Genomic DNA, 23,824 nt, shown 5'->3' on the forward strand with positions numbered 1-23,824 from the left:
AGGAAGTTTCTTCAACAAAATTATTTCATGCCATCTCAGACAACTAAGTAAATATTAATAAAATTTAATTTTTTTCTCAGGAAAATTTTATACAAGTACACCTGGAAGTAAAAGTATACCCTCTCCGCCTCCTCCACCAATGGATATGTCTACATCATTATCAACCTATACGACATCACAAGTTGCAAATGGATCTTCGGAAAGCTCACTTGAACAACGCATGTTAAAACAGTCTATGAGATCAGTCACTACTACAACAACCACAAAGTCATATCATATAAATGAAAGTTAACCAAGTTAACCGAATCCAAATTAAATGAACAGGAAGTATATCCTCAACCTACTAAAACTACATTAATGAAAATAAATTATGCTTAGTACAATATATGAAATTCTGTTATTTTTTTAATTCAATTAATCATTATTTAACATTGTGAAATTTTAATTTGTGTAAATTGTACATGTATGTAGTTAAAAACTAAATGATACTTGTAATTGTATTTAAGAAAATGTATGGTTTTTACTATTAACTTTTTTAAATATAAAATTGTTTATTGGTGAATGCCTAATTTTAACCAGTTAACTTTGTTATATTATGTTTACATATTCTTTTTAAGTAGAAATATGTTTGAATCTTCTTCATTTAAACATCCTGTAGTTTTATAATATTTAACAACTTAAACTGATAGTTTATTTCATTGTTTATAAATGTTTGAATCTCAGTAGTTTGCTCGTCAAGCAAAATTTTTTTCAGGATGTATTTTATTTTGATATTTTTCACCTTAAATAGATTGCTAGTTTATTTTTTGAGATGTCATGTGTAACATTACCACTATTTGAAATGTTTGCTGCAATAAGTCATCAAATTGAATGAATGTCCCTTGAATTTTCATTACATTAAATACATATTCGTGTATTATATATAATCTTTTCACTAATAGAGATAAGTTATGAATGAATTCCTTTCTCAAAGAGTTTTATGAATTATACACAAATATTTATTTATTACATTCCAGAAAAAAAAATAATAAGGGTTGCATTTTTTACCAAAATACACTATTAACAGGTTTTAATAAAATTTCATTTGTGACAAAATAATCTATATAGAAAAAAGATTTAATTATAAAAAATAAAACTTTGTATTCAAGAAAATTGATAATTTTTTATTGAAACGATATAAAAAATGAGAAGTTTTTTATTTTTGGTAAATAATTTTTAATTTTAAAATATTTATTTTTAGTCATTGCATAATTCTTTGAGTCATTATTTAGGAATACCCAACATTTACCCCTGCATGTTGCCCTTTTGCAGCTTAATTATTTCTAAATTATTTATTACTTTACATGCAGGTTGATATATATGGTAATATTCATACAGAGATGGGGGAGTTAATAGTCCCTTTTGTATACATCATTGATATATATTCACTGCTATTACAATTTTTTATTTTTATTATGAACATTAGTGTATAATCTTTGTTAATATATGATGTTTTTTAAATATTACTATATTAAGAACCCATAAAATACATTTTGGCTGCAGTTGCTGGAATTATATTTTTTGACTTCTTGAAGTTTTAGTTGGTGAGATTTGGTTTGCTTATATTTGCTGATATATGCATACACACATGCACTCATGTATGCACTTTATTTTCAAGTAGGTGTTAATTATTCTCTAGCTATTTTCTTTTTTTAAGATAAATTAGCTGTTACTCAAAACTTTATGCCTGTAGAATTAACATATATTACTGTATAATGGAAAATATTTAAAATCATTTGCTAATAAATGGATTTAATGTATCTAAATTAATATTAACATCAGTTTTGAAATATTAATTCTTAAATTGAATTCAGTTAGAATATAACAGCTGGATTACTTGTGTAATATTTATAATTTATTATTATACCGTTTTTTAATAAATGATTTATTTTTGTAATGATTATAATTATTTCTGCGTAAAACAATTGTCAGTTGTTTTTATCATGGAATACTTATAGAAAATATGAATCCAATCTTTTCAGTGTTTCACCAGTTTTGGTAGGGGACTTCTGTTACCTATTACCTAAAGAGGTTTTTTGTCCTCCAATAAATTGAAAACAGTAAAATTAACAAACAGCAGTTTATAATAATAATGAAATTATGCATATAGTAAATGTATTGTGTTTATTAGTTTTTGTCTGCTGAAAAACATATCAGCTATTCTAAATGATAAGCAACAATTCTGTATATTAAACTAAAGGTAGTATTTGTGCTATGCATTGTCAGTTTAACTACTGCTGCAGTTGCAGAAGTGAAAACAAGTTTTTGTTTTAATTATTATTTTTTGATTACTTAAATATTATTGAATATTTAAGAAACCACGCAACTACTACATTCTGCGATCAGGTGGGAAACAACAAGTCAAGCCAATTAATTCTGTTGGAACTGTACTTTGGCAGCAACCTTATTACTTTTATATATCTAATTTTTATTTGCTTCGTGACTGTTACAAGCTTCTAGCATTTTAATTATTTTTTTTTTACTTGACTACATAAATCAGAGGAGTGGTAAATGTGTTTAACTGTTATGCATGTTTGTTCCCTTCTGTAACTTCATAAGTCTAATCGATTACTGCCAACTTTTGGGTAGTAACAGGTCTTCGAAGCAACCATCAATATCTTGAATTAACAAAGTAACATAGGCTATCTTAAACTGCCTTAATCAAAAAGGGGATGATGAATCAAAATGGGGACAAAATTAAAAAATTATGCTGTTTTTATTTTCAAATTTTAATGATGATATTGCATAAAACAATAAAAAAGAAACACCTTTTGCCTCTAGTGATTTTTTTTAAAATACTTCTTTCTCTAGATATAATCGTAAAATGTGCTCAGCAAAAGGAAGCAGGAAGAGTCAGTTAACACATATACTTGCATTACATGCATGTACTTTATCATTCCAATGTCTATTTAAGTAGCACAATGTTTCTAAAAAACAAAAAACTTATACCAGTGTCATCTGTAGATGATTATTAATAGAAATGGTAAAGTTGATGAAAACAACAAAAGAACACTAAATAAAATAATTATTAAAAAACAAAAACCCGACTATAAATTGTACATATCTACCTAGAATAATTATGAAAAATGAAGAAAAAATAATTTAAAAAGTCTTTCTTTTTTTTCTTAACAGGTATTTTTTTCAGGATACAGTAAGTTAGTCAGCAACATGAAATTTAATATTACTTCTATATTTTATGATGTAGTCAAGTGCCTATGTAGGCTATATGAGATGGTGACTCTAATGGCCTCCACTTTTTAAGATTAACATGAATTCAAATACAACATAAAATGTGGAAGTAATATATTAAATTTCATATTGCTAACTAACTTACTGTATCCTGAAAAAATATCTGTTAAGAATAGAAAAAATACATTTTTAACTATTTTTTGTTCATTTTTCATAATTATTCTAGTTAGATGTGTACAATTTGTAGTTGGGTTTTTGTTTTTTAATAATTATTTTGTTTAAGAATATAATCAAATTTATGTTGTTCTAAGGATTTAAACAGTACCACTCATGAGATGTAAGTTTGTTATAAAAAATGACTTAAAGGTCATTTAAAAAAATTAAGATTTTATCAGATCATGAAAATATGTTAACAAATAAAAAAAAGCTATGTTTTGGTTTTATTTTATGCCTTCTTAAAATTCTCAAAATTGAAATTTTCTTCTCTTTCCATGCTAGTATTAATTACACCATTAAATTTTTAAACAGATTCCAACAAAATGACTTTTTTTTTTAATACTATGTTCTAACAGTAATGTGTTTTCTATATAACATTTTTTTGAAATAGATAAAGTAGTTTTAACTTAATCTCTTGTTTTAGCTTATAAGTTGATAAAAAATATTAATTTTCTACTTTCTGCCAATACAGTTTATAATGAGTTGACAGTATCTAATGATGGCATTATTCTTATTTACAATCAGTCTTATTAAAATCATCAAAAATAAATAAAACCTTTTTTGTCACTCGAAAACTGCATTCAATCCCTAAATACAGAATTAATTTGAAATGATTTGTTGTAATCCTAGTTTATTGTTTCTCCCCTCTTGTACCTCTTAGCCGTGTTTTATCCAACAGTGTCTTCAAACACTGTTTATGATCTCTTAATTTATTATTATCTTTTAACTAATAAATATTACAGTTTTTTCCAGAGAATCTCTTTATTGTTATTATTATTATTATTGTTTTCCTATGGAATCTCCATATTATTTTGTAAATTAGTTTTTTGTTTAAAAGTACTCTAATGTTCAGAAAATATTTTTTTTGATGGACCAATTGGTTTTCCCAGTATGTGTATCTTATCTTATTCATCCCAGTTTATTTTATATACACCACTCATCATAATTTCATTTTCCTTTCTTATTTTTAAAATATTTGGATTTGTTATGTGTAGGTTTAATCGTAGCAAAATATTTTGGGTGTATTTCCCAATATATATATATTGTTCTTAGAATAATTATATTTATACTTACATGAATGACAGCTACAGGGCTGTAGTTTGTTCATAGCATTATTTTCAATTTATATATTAAAATTATTTTGAATAATTTTAATATAAATGCCACTTAAAGAGAACTGGTGGTACCATGTGATATATGTAGTGCCTTTAGATGGATTGGTAACCATAGGTTTATTATCTTCAAAAAAATTATTTAATATATAAATAATTTACAGACTATTTTACTCAAATATTGGCTTGTTTGTGTATGCAATGTAAAAATTATTAGAACTTGTGTGTATGTATTGAAGAGACTTGCTTCTAATAATAAAAGATTTTTTATTGCTTTTTATGCTATTCAAATATAGTGATTTTTCTGATATAATGAATTTATTATTATTATTATTTACTTTTTCTTTGCTTTAAAGTTAATTATAATCAGTGAATGACTTACTAATAAAAATCAAGAAATTCCTACCGTATTATATCTGTGTCTCACAGTCATCTTTTTCTTTAAAATAGTCAATTAACTAAATAAAACTGTCTTGTCTTACCAAGTGAGATGTCCTATGTGAATGAGTTTATATCAAATTTTGCTTTTATATCCTTGGGTAAATAAATATGCACTGCAATACAAGTTTTTAAGTAAGAAAGAAAGTTAATGCGTATAGAAATGCACAGTACAATTCATTTTAAGAATAAGTGTTCTATGCTCATCAAAGTATCTGTTTCAGTCCTTGCAAAAACTTAAAAAATTAAGTTGTTTTTCTCACTAAAATTGAAGGGGTTACGTGGCAGTTTAAATATGAAAATAAAAGAAAAAGAAAAGTTTAAATATGAAAATAAAAGAAAAAGAAAATACTATGGTCTTTTTTCTCTATAAATGAGAATTGTGAAACCATATTTTTTCTGTATATATTTATGAGAATAACTTGAAAAATTTGTTGTAAACTGCCAGTTAGTTCTTTTGTATTAATTCTTTTATAAAATTCTCAAATTTTTCACAGTAAGATATGTTGTTCTTCATGTAAAATATATGGTCCTAACAAGAAAAGACATTTTCCCTGCACCGCCATTATTTTGGTAATGATTACTTATAGCCTTGTTCTCACTGGTTGTCATATAGTAAAAATCCCTCTTTGCTATATGTGTTAATATGGTATCACATATAGTGTGTGCATTACTAATTAGATAAAAAATTGTTAATATACTATATCCGTTTACTAACTGATATTTATTTTATATTCTGCAATGCTATATTTATAACTTTTTTTAATTTAAAAATGAGTAATACATTAAAATTACAAATCGATTTTTTTTCTGATATGGTTGAAATATAATGTAAATTGTCATTTGTAATTTATTACAGCTTTTTAAGACCAGTTATTTTTAAGAATGTAATGTACAGATTATTTAATTGTTAGCTGTTCTGTTTCAGTGAAAATACAATTTTGATATTGTAGTTATAATAAAAAATTATATTAGAATTAAATTAAAAAATGTTAATTTGTGAAATAGAATTATAAATAAATTGAATGATATTTATTTAAAAGAAAAAAGTAACTGATTTATCGGTATTAGCAATTATAAAATCACATGGAATGTTATAAAAATCTTATGAAAAACTGAAGCACCTTTATTAATTTTTTAATTTGTTCTTACCAAAGTGTTTGTAAGTACATAAAACAGCATTTTATAATACTGTTCAAGATTTTTTTTAAATAATCTGCTAAAAAACTTACATTTGTGTTTTGTCACTGATACTACAAAAATAAAATATCATTGACAGTGAAACTAACAATTGTTTTTTGGATTGTTTACTCTTATTGCATGAAATATTGAGTGCAATTATTAAATAAAATAACATGAAATAATATTATCTTGTTTTTAATGAGAAAGGTGCGATATGTAAATTTTTAATTTGAATTAGATATTGTATTTATAGTATTTTTAGTCATATTGTTGTATGTTGAAAGAGGTTACAATAATTGTAGTATTGTTTTAATGGCTTATAATTATATTACTATTTTACATAGTATTTTATTTTTTTATGATATTAATAAAAATTCTTTTTTATGATCATATATAGTGTGCCATATTGCCTTGTGAAGATTACAATCTGGTACTTGATTACAGTATGTTTATCGAATGTTAAGTTACAAAAATGTACTGATAAAAGTTAAAAATAATTAACATTTAAAGTTTTTTTTTTACTTTGTTAACCATGAATAAAAAAAATATAAACGTTCTTTATTACTCATTTTTACCTTTTACTAAATGATGTGAATTTACATTGCATTTATCCTACATGAGTTACTGCTAGTTTGCTGATTCTTGTTACATCATTAGTTTTATAGTAAATTAAATATGAAGCTATATTGTAAAGACGTTTTTATAGTTCACCCATTGTATTTAACATTTTTGGTGCTTATTCACTATTCAGTCACCACTTTAAAATTTGTTCGCATATACATAATCTTGTACTGATGATATACGTTTTTGTGTTTTATTCCTGGCTAGGAATAAGGAGATAAATATATATGTGTCAACTAAGAATGTTGATTCAATCTGCTAACCAATTACTATGATCAGTTTTTCACGAGAGTTGTTACTGTTAAGGAAGTATTGTCAAAGGACTTTAGAAATACACTTATATTTTAGTTGGAAGTTCATTGTTTGTTCTGTTACTTGTTTTATATTTAGTCTTGATATCGTATTAGAATTCATCTACTTAATATTTTATACTGTGTTGTGTGTATATGTGACACACACACACACACACACACATGTATATTTTATTTTTTTAGTCAGTGTTTTCAAGACCGATATTCCTCTGTACTAATATACAAATATAAACCAAATTGATCCACCTAAGTACAGAAATATACATTAAATAAGATGACACTTACCTTATTTTTTCATATCTTTACGAAAATGTTTTCGTGGAAACCCACATCTTCAGTTGTAATTTATTTTAAACTGTTTATATCAAATTACATATTACACTCAATATTTAAATTTATCAAGATAATAATAAAATCTTTTTATTTTAAAAACAAGATAAATTAAAAGTTTTTTCAAATAAAATTATAGAAATTAAAAATTGGAAACTACATATATAAAAATATGACTATGACATCAAATTTGCTAAAATTTAAAAGAAATAAATAACTGGGATAAAATGCACATGTAACTGGCCATCCAGTGCAACAGCACTCAATTTACCAAATTTGATGTATTTTTATACATGTAGTTTTTAATTTCTATAATTTATATTTTGTGTGTATATATATATATATATATATATATATATATATATATATATCTGTGTATGTGTGTGTGTTATTAATGATTGCTTGTCGCCGAATAATAAGAGTGGAGGAATTCCTCACTTAATGCTCAGGGTGGGAACCAAAAAATTTTAGCCCAAGCGAATCTGCATTAAGCAAAACCTTGAATACAAAGGAAATAAAAGGAGCACTTTTTGAGAGGAAGGATATCTTCAAAAACACAGTGTTAATAAATAGTTTAAATTGCAATCTTAGCAACAAAATGTATATTTTTTTAAATTAATTATTTGCACCTTCTGCTTTTTCAATTTTTTCTATTATGCGTTTTTTCAGAGTTCTGAGTTCTTAAAAATTGATTGACAGTAATATTGTTTTCGAGTTAGGTGATTTTTTTTGTCTAGTTTAATAGAGATGGATATTGTTATTTTTTAAGAATAAGTGAATATTTGATTTAACGAAAATTGCACATTCATAAGTATAAACACAGGAAAAAGTTAACATTTAAAATTTTCTATATATTGGTCAAAATGATCTGGCAGCCCATTTTTCCATCTTGAAAACTTGTTATGACATTTTGAGGGAGCCCAAAAGATGATGTATTTTAGATCGGAATATAAGTAAGCATATTATTGTTTAATAACAGTGACAAGTGACCGTAACCTAAACTGATTGTAAGCAGCTCCTCTGATACCATAGCTACTAACATATCATCAGTAAAAATGTGAAACTAAATCAAACACTTTACTGAGATTGCCAAAAATTGAAAACAGAATCCTATTCTTGTCTACGCTGTTTAAAATATTTTCTAAAAACTGGGAAATGCCCACAAGTAAGACAACTTTTTTGATATAGAAGTAAACATGTTTAGATCAGATGGTTAAATCCAACATGCTCTTCACAAGTGTCCATAAGAGGATTCCTCCACCCCAATCAAAAAGAAGATCAGGTGGGTACTGATTTGAGGCGAATGGATTTTTACTCAACTCTTTGAGAGCCAGGAGTCACATCATGTAGCTATCTTAATTTATCTCTCCAAGGGGTAATGGTTACATAATGTATATATTCATATTCCTACTGTTTTTCTATTACTGGGGCAGCAGCTACTATATGTAACCATTTTTATAGTCTGTAAACATACCAGTTGAAGTGTTTGGTGAATATCATCTCTCTCTTTTTCTGATTAGCATCTGGAACCTCCATAAGGTATTGCTTCAGATGATGATGTATGAGTGTAAATGGAAGTATAGTCTTGTACAGTCTCAGGTCGACTGTTACCGAGATGTGTGGTTAATTAAAACCCCACCACCCAAGAATGCCAGTATCTACAATCTAGTATTCAAATCCGTATAAAAGTAACTGCCTTTACAAAGATTTGAACCTTAGAACTCTTGACTTTGAAATCAGCTGATTTTTGATGGATGAGTTAACCACTAGACAAGCCTGGTGGGCTATCAATATCAGCTGTGAAATTATTGTTAACCTCAATTTGCTCATGATTATGTCTGCTTATGTGTTCACCCTGTTTTTGAGTATAAAAGTTTTATATCTTAAAATAGTTTTGTTTGGAATATATAAATAATTTTTAAACTTGTTTTTGTAACTACATTTGTGTTTTAAAATGTATACTAATGTTTAAAAGATAATAAAACATTGCCGGTCCATACAGGTTCGTTTTGTAACCACTGGCTGTAAAAAATGTCTAACTACAAAATGACAAATAGGTACAGAAGTGAGCAAAAAATACAAGAAGATCTATCTACTGAATGATGAAATACCATCAGACTGTGAAACTATTCATAATTAGCTTTCTTTATTCATAAAGAACGTAATATAAAACGCTGCACAGTTTAGGCATCAAATTTACAGAAATACCCTTACAACAGACAGTACAAGCAATCAATGTGCTGATAATATTAGAGCCTAGTCGTTCACAGGTTATACAAAAACATGTTGACATAAATTTGCAGTTGAATTCGAACAGTTGAAGCATGTGGATCTTCACCAAAGATGTACCATTTGTAGCAAAATTAAGTTATAAAAAAATAAACAACCTGTTTATTCACAATGGAAATACTACGTTGGTATGAAGTTGCATTTGTCTTATATTGAAAAAGCTTGTTTTGATCACAATAAGTGATGACATTTAGTAGTTTATTTTAATTTGTATGTATTAAAATTACTGTAGACTATTATGTTTTTAAAAAAATATTTATTTTATACTATTCATTTTTTCAAGTTTTTCATATATATTTTTTAAATTTTAACAATAGATTTTTATAAATACCTTATTGTTTTTATTGCAACCCATTTGTTACAATATCCACCGTGAAATACCGGCTGCTAAAAAAAGAATGTAGGATTTTATCTGTTATATCTCATGGTTAAGTGTGTTGGTTTAAAATTAGAATCAAACGGCAAATAGGACACTTTTAGTTGCTCGCATGGCCGTAGTTTGGTTCCATATCTTTCCAATGGACAACGCCACTAGCACAAAGATGGCGACTCGTGAACAGGAAGTGTTAGTGTTTTACAGTTTGCTAAATATGGCTCTGTAGTTACAGTTAAAAAGTACGTTCCGTTGGATGTTTAATTGTAAACCTCCAATTGAGAGTAACATTAGTCGATGGCATTAATGGGTTTGAAACGAGCGGATGTCTGTGTAAAGGGTCGATCAAGTGTGTCTGAAGAAAATGTTAAACGTGTTGGAGGTTTGTGCGTAGTCCTAAAATATATCTTAGGAAGGCCAACCGCTAACTAAAAGTACCGGTGATAGTATGAAAATTTTTAAGGAAACTTATTCGGAGTGTATCACGAAGTTCTCCCGGGACTTTCATAAACTATTCTACTCGTGAAAATAATGGAAAAAGTTTATATCAACATATGTCCTAAAATGCTTCGTTTACAAGTTAAGCCTAGTGAAAAAAGATTTTCAGCTATCCCGGTGAAAAGAAGTTGTACTGAAATTTTTAAGACGTTAATTAAGGAGCAGAATTAGTGATTCCTTATTGTTGTTGACCTGAAAAATCGAATAAAATAGGTCCCAAAATCGTATCTGCAGTAGGTTTTGAGAAATCGTGGGTGAAATACAGTAAATTGAAGTAAAAATTCTGGTTTTTATGTTTGACGTACAATAACTTTGTTAAATGGGTAAAACACGAAATACTTTAACATAAAATTTATAGAGAATATAATTCTGAACAAAATTGAATAAAATAAAGAAAAGTTAAAAAAAATCGAATTTTGTTTAGAAACTGTACATTATTACATTTATCGGAAAAATACCTATTTAATATAAAAAAAATCTTTCTTGGTGTTGTGAAAAAGTTTGTAAATTTTACAAATTTGTTAAAAAATTGAACAGAAAACTGGGAAGTTATACAACAGTCCTATAAATTAAAAAAAATTACATAGATATTTTTTTTATTAATGACAAATACAATAAATTATTTCAAAGTTGGCAATAAAATAACAACAATGCTCTCTACTGTATTACTCGTTAAATCATTCTGTAAGGTACGTTAAGTATATCGGGTACTGTGAACTGTGCTATCGTTTCTATGAATTTTAGTTTGAACGTGAACGGTTTTGCATTGAAGTAATGCCGTACTTATTTACAACTGAGGAACACACTGACATGAAATACGTTTTCTGAATCGCATGATTCTAGATCCCAAAACAAGTATCGCGACTTTTCGCAATCTTCGGAAAGTAGGTTCAATACCCTAGTATTCATTCTTCCAGAAGAATTGCCACAGTTGCTTGAAGATGTTCCTCTAGCGCTGAGACGCAAAGTATACTTCCAGCACGATGGCGCGCCTTCCCACGGCCTTTCCTGGGACCTTTGATCCCAGATAAAAAGCTGACTCGTTAAAAAAAAGTTGCCACGTGCTGAAAATACGTTATAACGCGTCATCGGAAAATTTTGGGAACGTGTGCACAGTACACATGCTTGCTGACATTGCAGTAATCTTGTTTACAAATTACTTGTTTATTTCTAAGTTATTGAATGATAATGCATTTGCGTCAATGATAAAGACTAACGGATTTATATAAATACCCGTTAAATGTAGTGTGATTCTACTTTTTGATATCTACGCCGTCTTTGCTCAGCACTATCTTTATTATCAGTCAGGTGAGTGAAAAGACTTTTAAATAATAATTACACATTTTAAATAATGTTCATAAAATAAGAAGATATTAATTGTAAAATTACGCACTTTATATATTTTACTTTACAGTTTAATTACGAGCATTAAATAATATTTATTTATAAGTATATATACTGGCTAACATTTATAAAATAAGATAAATGTACACTGGGAATAAAGTTAATATTTGTTAATTAATGATTTATTTTATCCTAATTCCTGTAAATTGTTTGCAGGATTGTAACTGCTAATAATTGTCAGGAAGATGAATTCAAGGATAGAAAACATTTTCGTTTGTCCCTTTGATCTGTCTCACCATATACGGATTATAAGATATACGTTTCATCTAGTTAAATGTTCAAAAAACCACCCGTTATCCGTTATGGCACTATGTCGGAATAATGTCAATCACGTAGTGCCTAGGATTATATCTAATAGCTAGAGAATTATAAAGGAACGTGTTTTGGACAGTTAACACAAATATGTCACGGCTGGCTATGTAGTGTAACGATGCATTTTTATAATCCTCCCGCAGAATAGAACTAGAAGGAACCGGTTGAGTCGCGACACTCAAATATAACACCTGGTGATACGGACTTCAATACACGGTCAACGTCTTCGACTAGTGCAACTTCGTCTTTGCAGCAACAATATTTTTCTCTTCAGGAAAACAAAGATATTATGAAGAATGACGAAGAACGCCAAATGCATATATCGAAGAAAAGCGTTGTTGCGACTCAATCGTCCTCGTTATTATCCAGAATCGAATACAGATATTAGAGTGCAGTTCTGGAGAAGGTGACTGCGACGATGTACAGGTTGTATTTCGTGATTAACATCAACCTGTGTATTATATTACCGATAAAAAAACGATGAAGCATTTGTTTCGAGCGCTGATGAATGATAATAAATCCCTTTCATTAAGAAATGAAATGTTTTTAAGTGAAAAAGTTTTTCTATTTTGGTTCGATCGCTTCCTTTTTTTAAGGTAATAATGCCGTTTATTCAAAATATAATATCTTTGATTATCAGCAGTTTCTTTGTGTGTAATGAATCGGTTGATCTAATCTCAGTTAATTTAATTTTAACCTTTCTTTAAGTAATATAGTTTGTTAAAATAACCGTCTTTTATCGTGTTGCGAATTTGCAATAAGGATTTATTTTTCTGTTTCAGTAGTCGTAATTATCCAAATTGATTAAATAACTACTTGAACAACAACTAATAGTACAACAGTAATAACAATAACATCAACATGGACAGCAACAACATCAAATATGGTGAGAATAGTTTATAAAATGTATTATTTTAAAGTGGATCGATTTATTTGTTTTAGTTTAAATGTTTGCACGAAGTACTAACACTTATTACTTAAGAAAAATAAAATCTGTTAATAATTATTACAGGAAACCGTTTAATTGAATAATGTAAGGCTTGTTAAATATAATGCGGAAAATAGGATGGTTACTAAATAATATTAATTCTAATTTTTTTTATTACAGACTCAGTCAACTATAAGAAGGGGTAAAAGATTGAATAAATAGTAATTTACTCGGTAGTTTCTTTTCTAAACTAAAATAATACAATCTAAAACGCCTCCAGTAAAAATGGCTTGCTGGTTAGGAGTGAATCTTTATCTTAAACATTTTATTACAATGGAAGCTTATTTTCATTATGAAAGAATTTTAAATATAAATTTCAGTTTACTGTTTGATAGTCTATTTTATTGTTTTACAGATGTCGCAGGATATATTCGGTTCAGATGATGAATTTTTGAGAGCTGTTGTTGAGGAAATGATAGATACCGATTCCTCCCACTCAGATTCTCCTTCCGATTGGGAGCCTCCTTCATCAGTTCTGTGTGAGACATCCTGATTGGGGCAGCGGTTACCAACTTCTTATCAGCCGCGCTCATCTCAGTACAGTCCACCTCCTTGTCGGCGAGGGGAAGATTGGATTTTGAATTTGACAGCGAAGGAGAACATCCTTGGGCTCCTGACGGATGGAATGGAATTCTAGATGCAGTAGCTGAGCAAGTAGAAGCAGAACAAGTATTAACAGATGCTGCGGCTGTCCAGGCAGAAGAATCTGACCGAGTTAAATCCTTACCGCTTCTCGAAAATGAAGCATTATCCTCTCCTGTGTTCCATCGCAGCCCAATTTAGATTCAAGAAAGTCGTTAAACCTTTGGTAACTACTTTTCTCAGTAGAGTTCGAACATTTATTCATGATTGAAATTGGTAAAGTTAATTAAGTTATTTTTATTTTTCAGGAGGGAAATGATTATAATAACTTTATCACTGTTGCACGCGTTTTAAAATCCAACACGCGGTCTATTAAGGATGTGGCGAAGGAATTGACCCGTAACCTGCCGACTAAAGAAAACAAAAATATTTATCGCTAATTTAAAAGGAAACTTTTAAATTATCCTTCGTCATTGAAGATCTACCTTTTGTAATCAAACAAGTATCATTTTTAAACGCTTTTGTGTTCGCGCGTTATAAAATCGAAACAAATAACGAGTGATATTAAGAGGGAGAGATTGGATGAGATATAGTTTTTGTAAAGTAAACTGTATAAACATATTACAAACCTGTAATACATTTTAAAGGGCGAGCGAGTTGAAGAGCGTGAGCCAAAATCGAAGTTGTATAAGACTGAAGAAACCAGCATTACATTTGCGTGTTCAGCAACTGCTGAACACGCCCGAAGGCATGTACTCTTGCTGGCGCAAGAGTACATGCTCGACACCATCAGAGACGTTGAAAACAACATGAGCAACGTGTACGGCGTTCACTTCGACAGGAACGATCTGAAGGTCAGCGTCTCTTCAACCTTTTTTCTTTAAAGGGTAATTTTAGGTAGAAAGGCTTCGTATCGCTTATCTACACACTCGCGATGAGAACCTTGCACGCACTTTAATAGGATCGCCCATTTAAAGCAATAATAGTCGTTATTCTTCACAACGGCTTGTGTTCTTGGATGAATTTGTGGGGGAGGGAAACACGATCCTCTAAGAGTCGATAACGGTTTATACTCACTAAGACCCTATCGATGCTCAAAAGTGTCTATCCACTCTGTCTACTTTGGAAATCGGCCTTTTCCTAAACGCATCTTTAAAGAATTTTCGATATCGTATTCAATGATAATTTCAAATTTCTAGTTTTAAAACCTACATCCCTACACTCTCATAGAGGCTTTTCGTACGAAAGCTCTATTAAAATGTAATATTTTACTTCGCCGTAACGTACTATCGATTCGGACAGCAACAATCCAACTAGGTTGGTCTAGCGGTGAACGCGTCTTCCCAAATCAGCTAATTTGGAAGCCGAGAGTTCCAGCGTTCAAGTCCTAGTAAAGCCAGTTATTTTTACATGGATTTGAATGCTAGATCGTGGATAACGGTGTTCTTTGGTGGTTGGGTTTCAATTAACCACACATCTCAGGATTGGTCGAACTGAGACTGTACAATACTACACTTCATTTACAGTCACATTTCATCCTCTGAAGTATTATCTAAACGGTAGTTACCGGAGGCTAAACAGGTTAAAAGAGGAAGGACAGCAACAATCCGATTTCCTCCTGACAATTAGAAGCAACCATATGTCCTTACATACTTCGTTATCATTTTTGTAGTTGTATGTATTTAAGTTGCAGCTGAATGCACTTATAGGTATGACTTGATCGACCGCTGCAAGTTTTGCCTTCTTGCAACGGTATTTTCCAGACGGTATGTTCCTGTAAAAGAAATTTTAAATTAAAAAGTGAACATTCTCGATTGGAATACATAGCAACCATTCAACCTATACACTACTTAGGGTAGTTCTACGCAATCTGTTATATCTAATTTTTTTGAGGCCATTTTTCTTAAGCATTTTTGTATATGCTGCTGAGATCATATCGCTGAAAGTTTCGAATTGTTTATTGTGTTCATTAAATACGATCTCAGCCTTATTTTTATTTTTTTTTATAGCGGTTTCTGAATGAAAGTCCTTCTATCTCTTTAGTTTCAAACAGTTCCAGCTTCAGTAAATGCTTGCCCTTCTTAGGCAGCTTCCACGCTAAAAATTGTTTGTTATGATGTTTTATATCCATCTACTGCGAGTGAGTGAATGGAACTCGTTGCGGGATCACCTTTTCGTCGAAAATATCATCATTCGTTCGCTTTCTCGAAAAGACTTTCGTAAAGCTCCGTAGTTAACCAACCTGTTGTTTTAAACTGTTTAACGTGTGTCTGGTTGATTTTTTGCCAATCTAAAATTTAAGCACATATTAACGTATGCAGAGAGCTTCTATCATGCCAACTGATTTTCTTCCATAGGTACCGGTAACAGTATCCTCGATTTCAAACTCTGACTGAAGATTTTTAAAATTTGAAACATTGTTTCGTCGCCAGCGATTGATGGGATAAAGCTTTATCAGCTTCTCTTTCCCAACGCCTTCTGCCACAAGACCACAGACGTTAGGCCATATGTGTAATATGCAAATATTACATCAGTAAATTTACGTTTATTGTTATGTCCTCGTCTACGGGCAAACATTTCACATTGGTTGAGGCAGGAAGAGGACGCTGCCGGCTTTGACTGAGATTACTGTTGTCCCCGACTGATGAAGACCTGATGGACCTGGCTGCGGTTCATTATCTTATCCTCTCAGTAGGTCTTCAATATTTGGCTCTGATGCAACCAATAAACGCTCTTCACGTCAAGAAGAGGTCGCCGCCTTCCATCTGTTGACATGGAGGGACCCGGTTGAAGTTTTTGAATGGGATGCTCAACATCGATGACTTCTTTATCATCGGAAAGGATGTGTCTTCTATGTGAGGCATCTGCAAAAAAAACTCTTTTAGAATATAATTTATTTCATTACCTATATTGGAATTAAGAATGCCCAAGACTTCATTGAAAAGTGCGTCCATTTCCCCTTTTTGAATAATAAAAAAAGCTAGCCATTGCACATACGCAAGCTCCTCCAACTCGGTATAGGTAAAATATTCATACCTATCTGTACGTAGACACTCTGTGTCCACTTTGAGAAGAAAAGCAGATATTATATAGATGCAACCCTGCGAAAGCTATCGATTTTATTGTTAATCGATTCACATTCGCACAGTATATGGAAGACGAAGTGGTGAGGATTAGCGATAGTCACTTTTATCTCCGACATCCGAAAACTTTAATTTCATACTCTAGTAATTCATTATTACTATACGCATCATCAGTTAACCGTATTAATTCGCCTATCATGAAATACTGATACGCTTCATAGCATTTAGTGCTTATCAGTAAGAACCAAGGCGAGCAGGTGGAAGCAGTTGTTTCTACTTTCATTCTACGCAAACATTCATTAAAATAGATAATGGCCGTAGTTGTTACATTGTAATATTACTTTTTAATTTCACAAACACATCCCTCATTCACTCCTTTACAATTGATAGCATATAAGAATCAATATTCAAATTAATAAGGATAATCTTTTGATGTGTTGCCGCTTTGGGTTGTGTAGTAGTAAGAGAAGCAAAAACTTTACTATTCGCTAAATTGCTATCAATCAGAGTAATCTCTTAAATGGTCGGTTCCAGACAATACATATGAGGATGTTATGTATGAGTGTAAGTGAAGTGTAGTCTTGTACACTGTCAGGTCGACCATTTCTGAGATGTGTGGTTAATTGAAACCCAACCACCGAAGAACACCGATATCCACGATCTAGAATTCAAATCCGTATAAAAGTAACTGCCTTTACTATGATTTGAACGTTGGAACTCTCGACTTCGAAATCCGCTGATTTGCGAAGACGCGTTCATCACTAGACCAACCCGGTGGGTTACAATTAATATCTTGTTTTACAGAAGCTAAACTCGTGCACAAACATGCATTATTTAAATTGTGTAATTATTATTTGGAAAATATAATATGTAAATTCACACTACAGACATACAAACTGCTATTAATTTTATAACTGAGCAGATGTTATTTAAACGGGACAATTTTAACTGTTAAAAACAACCACAAATATTAATTTTATTTTTAGTGTACTACTAATATCTTATATTATAGAAACTAAACTAGTACATTTGCTTATAAATATTATTTAAGGTGTTTAAAATAAATAAAGTACATAATTTTACAATTAATATCTTATTTTATAAATATTATTTAAAGTCGTTTCACTCACCTGATTGATAATAAAGATTGTGCTAAGCAAAGATGGCGTAGTTAATATCAAAAAGTAGAATCACACTACAGTATACACTGGAAACATAGAAAGTGGTATGATCGCAATGAAAATTTAGTGGGTATTTATATAAATTAGTTAGGCCTTATCACTGACGCAAATGCATTATCACTAGATAACTTTGAAATTAACAAGTTAATTAGTAAACAAGGTTTTGCAATGTAAGCTAGCATGTGTATTGTATACACGTCTCTAAAACCTTCTGATGACGCGTTGTGACGTATTTCCAGCACGTGGCAATTTTTTTTGATGAGTCAGCTTTTTATCTGGGTCTAAGGTCAATGTCTGCCCAGCAAAGACATTCTACTCACTTGCTATCATCGATGTCAATTCCTTTATCAATCAGGTATTTGTTGAATGATTCAATTTCTGTCCGCGAGAAATTTTCAAGTTGCATCCATTTGAAACACCAAAACTCTTTACATGGTTCAATCAATGTAGCCAAGTATTCCAAACAACCATTTTATAAATGTTTGACGTCATTTAGAAAATGTTTACTCTCTGCTTTCAAATCTTCAATCTCTCTCTCTCTGTTAAAATAGTGTTTTCACCTTCAGTGACATATAGTTCTGCATTTTTCTTTCTTGTAAGATGTTGTTCATATCGGATAACATATTCAGAATTTCAAGCCCAGAATTCTTTTTCCTTTCAATAGACTCAATATGGGAATGTAATACACGCATTAATGAATGGAAATGCAAGCGATATATTTCACTAAATGAATCACAGAGAAATCTCTTGAGAACTGCTGGCGACTTGTCTTGAGACAAGAAGAATGATTTTAGAGCTTGGAACATTTTTATTAGTTTTTCAGATGTTGGGAATAATGAAAGCCGGTGACCTAGGAGTGATGCAAAAACTGTTGTCAATCAATGTCAACAAACTTACAAAACTGTTTTACAGACTACTGTAACTGTTTGTATAGAAAAATAATTGAACACCTCTAGCACAATTGATTTTATGTCAATTTATTGAGTATCTGCGCCATGCTGCATATAGTTTAAGACGTGTGCAGGGCATCTAACGCCTTTCAGAAATGGCTTTAATCTCTTCAGATTTGCAAACACACTCCTTCCGCTTCCCTATTTAGACCACCAAATATAGTGTTGAAGTTGTCTCTTGCAAATACTACTCGTCTACTAAGAAGACCATGATCACTAACAATTTTACTAACATAAGCAGATATTGTTTGTATCTGCTGTTTCATTTGCTTGATTTTTCCACTTCCAGTAATTTTATTTGCAGTCCGTCATTTTCGTAATCGAAGTACTGTATCATTTATGGACATGTCTTGAGCGCGCCATGGTTATTTGCATCCGTAGATACACCACAGAATGGAATACCCTGCAAACAATTAATTAGTGTCTTTTTCTGAATGAGGAGCTGATATGAATTAACAACTGCTTCTATTTTCATACGAGCACCTGATATTTTTGAAGTGAAAATTTCTTTAGGCGCGTTATGTCAGAATCGTTTGTGCATACGAATTACATGAAAACATGGAAAAAAAATCGATGACTCGTAATCAAAATCTGTAACGTAACGCAAGACGCTAAGCATATATATATATATATATGAAAGAGAAAAAGGCATAGAGCGAGAATATATATACGCATATATGAGTGTATAGTGTAGTATGTAGTAGCAGAGGATGGGAGGTGGGAGAAAAAAACTGCCGGTGATTCACAATAATTCTCCCTCTCTATCGCTCATAATAATAAAAAAAAATAATTGATTAAATTCAGTTTAAGTGTAACATATTATAATATTTATTGAGTTTGGATAACATATGTGAAGATTTTCAACACCTAATTTATATGCATTAAACAATCATTAACCTTGAAAATATTGTCGGTAAAGATTACTGTTTATTGTTAAAAAATTACTTTATACGAAATATTTTGGTCCTGCAATTCTGTGGGGGCGAATTTCGCTCGCGTTAGTATCTCGAGAGCGCTAGGTGGCCGCTAGACGCATGGGACTAGAACATATCATTCCGGGTGATCGTAGAGCATTCATTTACCTTTCAAAATCGCGTTAAAAATGCCCTAGGACGCACCGTTTTCGAGATACGCCCTTTTTTTATTTAACGAAAGATATGTCTGAGAAATCCCGTTCTTATGTAAAATATAAATAAAATAACATCAGCTGTCAATAATTTGCTATCACAACTATAAAAAATTAAAAATACACAACACCTGCTTTCGCTGAAAGTAATGATAACTTATTGATGCAGAACATCATTATAAATTTACAGCGTTAACTGAATAGCTGTAGATTATAAAAACAAACAATAATTTTGAAGTTTGAATCGTAAACAATTATCATTGCATATATTAAATAATGATCAATGATATACACGCATATCGCTAAAAGTAATGATGACCTCCATCGTCATCATAAATTTAAAATTAATCGTGCTATTTGCAGTTAAAACATATGTTTTATTATGAATTTTTCAGTAAATCAACTGTTTCAACATGTGAACACACATTCATCATTGAAAGTAGCCGTTCTTTAATGAATTCAAATAAACCCGTGAAAAGAGACGTGGAGGTTCAATAGCCAATTTCTTTGTTGTAATTTTGTAGGCATCCAAACCCGTGTTTTACTACGTATTTTGCAGTAAATCCACTCTTTCAGCATGAAAATTTAACTACAAACAGGGGATAATCGTGAAAACACTCGTTCAAATTGTGCGTCAAATTGGTTCTAGGGGATCAAAGGTTAAAGTGGCTATTGAATGTAAACATTATATGCTACTTGTAATATATATTAATTCGAAACGATTGCGATCCCATACAAGTTTTCACTTCGGCCGTGCGGTCTTAACCACGCATATTTTTTTTTTTTAGCTATTTCAGACTCATTAAATATTTCAATAAGTAATTTGGACGTGCAGCACATGGACTTGTAATTATTGTGATGTGCTACAGCATGGAAAGCAAGTGTGCCTTCTGCGGCACATATACTTTCAAGTTCGGTATTAGGTTTCACGAAATATTTAGTCATTTTTTTGGGAGAACTCTCCCTTCTAACTTTTTGAGAATGTTTTTTGAACTTAATATGAATTTTCATATCCCCATCTTCTTTGTTAGCTATTGAGACATATGTCCATGGAATGCAGATCATTCTGCTTCGCATTCCATGCGACGAACGAAAACAACGGGTATTTTTTCTTCACTTCGTCTGTGAATTGCACTTTCTCTTCGGCATTATTCTCTTGAAGTAGCACTATTAAAAGAGAAGGAAAAAATCGTAATCTATATTATGTATCTTCGATACATACTGTAGATTATGTACATCGCATATACAATTGTGTATCATACCGTTCTAATTTCTTATCTGTTACTGATTCCCTTAAATGTTTAAAATCACAAAACGCACATTTACTTTATATTAACATTTATGACAACATGGTTAAAAAGTCATTTAAATAGCTTTGTTAATGTTTAAGTAGTAATTAGAAATTTTGATGTTACAGAATGTATTAAAAAAGTAAAGACATTAGAAAACACAAAAACTATATGAGATCAACATGTATTAGGAAAAATCAATTAACAAAAAACCCAAACTAACTAATCTTCTACATCTTAGGTGAAGAGTTATCAAATGACAACCTGAAGCAGACAAATTAATAGAAATCAGTTTACACAAATCAACATAAAATATGAATGTAATTTTATAATAACAGCTTTTTTTAAAATATAAATGTGTAAGTTACTATGTTCACACAAAAATTTTAATTTTTTGAAATATAGACTTCAAAAAATATTACTATTATTTATAAATGAAAAATTAGACAGCAAATGATAAAAGGAAACAATTAAAATAACTATGTGAACAAATTTCAATAAGTAGAGTTTTTAAAGCTAAAAATGATCTCTACATTTATTTGGAGCAGAATTCCACTGCAGTTTAAAACACATTATATAACTAAAGTGATATATAATGAATTTGATGTTATTCAAGCATTTAATTTTAATACACAAAAATACAATTGAAATATTATATTTAATTATACCAGTGGCTGTATTAGTATGTTATACAATACATAATATTGTATTTTTTCTTTGAATTTAGTAACTGAAGGATTGTTACAATTATTATGGTTTATAATTAATCAAAATTATTATATAGAGTAAATAGTTTTTTATTTGCCTGGAGTGTACCGTTATTTAAAGTAAACTTTACCAAGAATGGCTTTCACTATAAATAACCATTCTTCAGATAGTCTGAAGAAGTTATTAAGTGCTTTTTGATTAAAAATGTAGTTTTTAGTTTATCTGGTCAATGTTAGGTAGTAGTAATATGAATTTAAAGCTTGAATTATTTTTAAAAAGATGATACTGAAAAATATTCATTGAAGTTGGAAGTTCATTAATGCAAATTATGTGTGTCCAGTAAAAACAAATTAATAGGGTTTTTTTTTGTAATAAATGCAGAAATAAATCATAATTAATGTTTATCAATAGATTTACTGAAATTTTGTTACTATTCATTACAATTGACAACAAACTGTTATCAAATATTTTTTTTATTTTGATGTAAATGAATGACTCTCCACATAAGCTTAATCTTGTACTACTAGAGAACATGGAATAAACATTTTATAATGTTTGGATGAAAAATGCAAAGCCTGACTAGGATTGAACCCAGAACCTTCTGAAATAAAAGGCTGAGATGGAATCTCTCAGGCAAAGTTGGTAAATACAACTGCTCATTTCATTTTTGTTGATAATATTAAACATAATTATGCACCTGAATTTATTAGATTTGAATTCAACTCCAAACAGTTTATCATACAGTTTATTTTTATCATACCAAAGTATGAACAGATTTATGTAAAAGCAACCACACTATCAGTTTAACATTTCATGAATAAAAAATATCAACTAGAATTATTTAAAAATGAATAGAATGTGAAGTGGAAGTTGTGCTAGATGAAGACCAGTTAGAGTTTAGAAAGAGTGTGATTACAAAAGAGGCCATTCTGATTCTCAGATTAAACCTAAAAGACAAGTTTATGAAGAATAAAACCACCTGCATGCTGCAGGTATACTTATTGCTGCTACCTGCAGCAATAAGTATAGAAGCAGTTTCAGAAAGGAGAAGTAGATTTTCTCTATTACTACTCAACTTGTACACAAAAAAGGCAATATAAGTATTGAAGGATAATGCCAGAATGGAGTAACTATATATGAAAATAAAATAAAGATGTTATGAATTACTTCTATTATATTCTTTTGGCAGAAATCAAAGATAAATTTTAAAAAATACTGAAAGTGTGAATTTATTACTAGGAAAGAGATTTAATTTGAAAATCAATAAAACTAAAACACAACTAATGAAATGACACAAACAGGAGGATGATTAAAATTCAGATAGGAAATAAATGTCTGGCTGTGTGATAATGAATAAAAAGTGTATGAAGCACATTATTTTCAGTTTCTCCAATCAACTTTCTCTTGAAGGTTGCAGAAGCTTAATCTTATCAATAATGATGCCATTCAATTGCTTTATAATTTCAAATTTAATGTTTGATGTCAATAAATGTAAATAAACATTTTCACTGCCACTTATGCCATATACTCATAATAATAATTGGATTTATGAAAAATTAAATAATTTTTGGAACTTCTAAAATATCAGATTATTTTACTTCAC

General features: G+C 30.0%; 1 protein-coding gene and 1 long non-coding RNA gene across 5 annotated transcripts in view; both read left to right on the forward strand.

The window, feature by feature from the left end:
• The window catches only part of rhea (Talin_middle and talin-RS domain-containing protein rhea), a 345,464-nt gene extending 338,732 nt beyond the window's left edge, over positions 1-6,732 (forward strand). For all 3 annotated transcript variants that reach the window (XM_075362858.1, XM_075362859.1, XM_075362857.1), the window contains one exon: positions 81-6,732. In XM_075362858.1, coding sequence (XP_075218973.1) covers positions 81-292 — 212 coding nt within the window. In that variant the 3' untranslated portion in view covers positions 293-6,732. The remainder of the gene's footprint in view (positions 1-80) is intronic.
• Positions 6,733-11,198: 4,466 nt separating this feature from the next.
• Positions 11,199-22,137, forward strand: LOC142323352 (uncharacterized). 2 transcript variants are annotated; one of them, XR_012756088.1, is made up of 4 exons: positions 11,199-11,906; positions 13,097-13,200; positions 13,658-14,110; positions 21,642-22,137. It is a non-coding gene; the product is annotated as an uncharacterized LOC142323352 (long non-coding RNA). The 2 variants fall into 2 exon arrangements; XR_012756087.1 differs by lacking the exon at positions 21,642-22,137 and having other exon boundaries at positions 13,658-15,475.
• The last annotated feature ends 1,687 nt before the right edge of the window (positions 22,138-23,824 follow it).

Source organism: Lycorma delicatula, chromosome 4, assembly GCF_047948215.1.
Source record: "Lycorma delicatula isolate Av1 chromosome 4, ASM4794821v1, whole genome shotgun sequence".
NCBI lineage: Eukaryota > Metazoa > Arthropoda > Insecta > Hemiptera > Fulgoridae > Lycorma > Lycorma delicatula.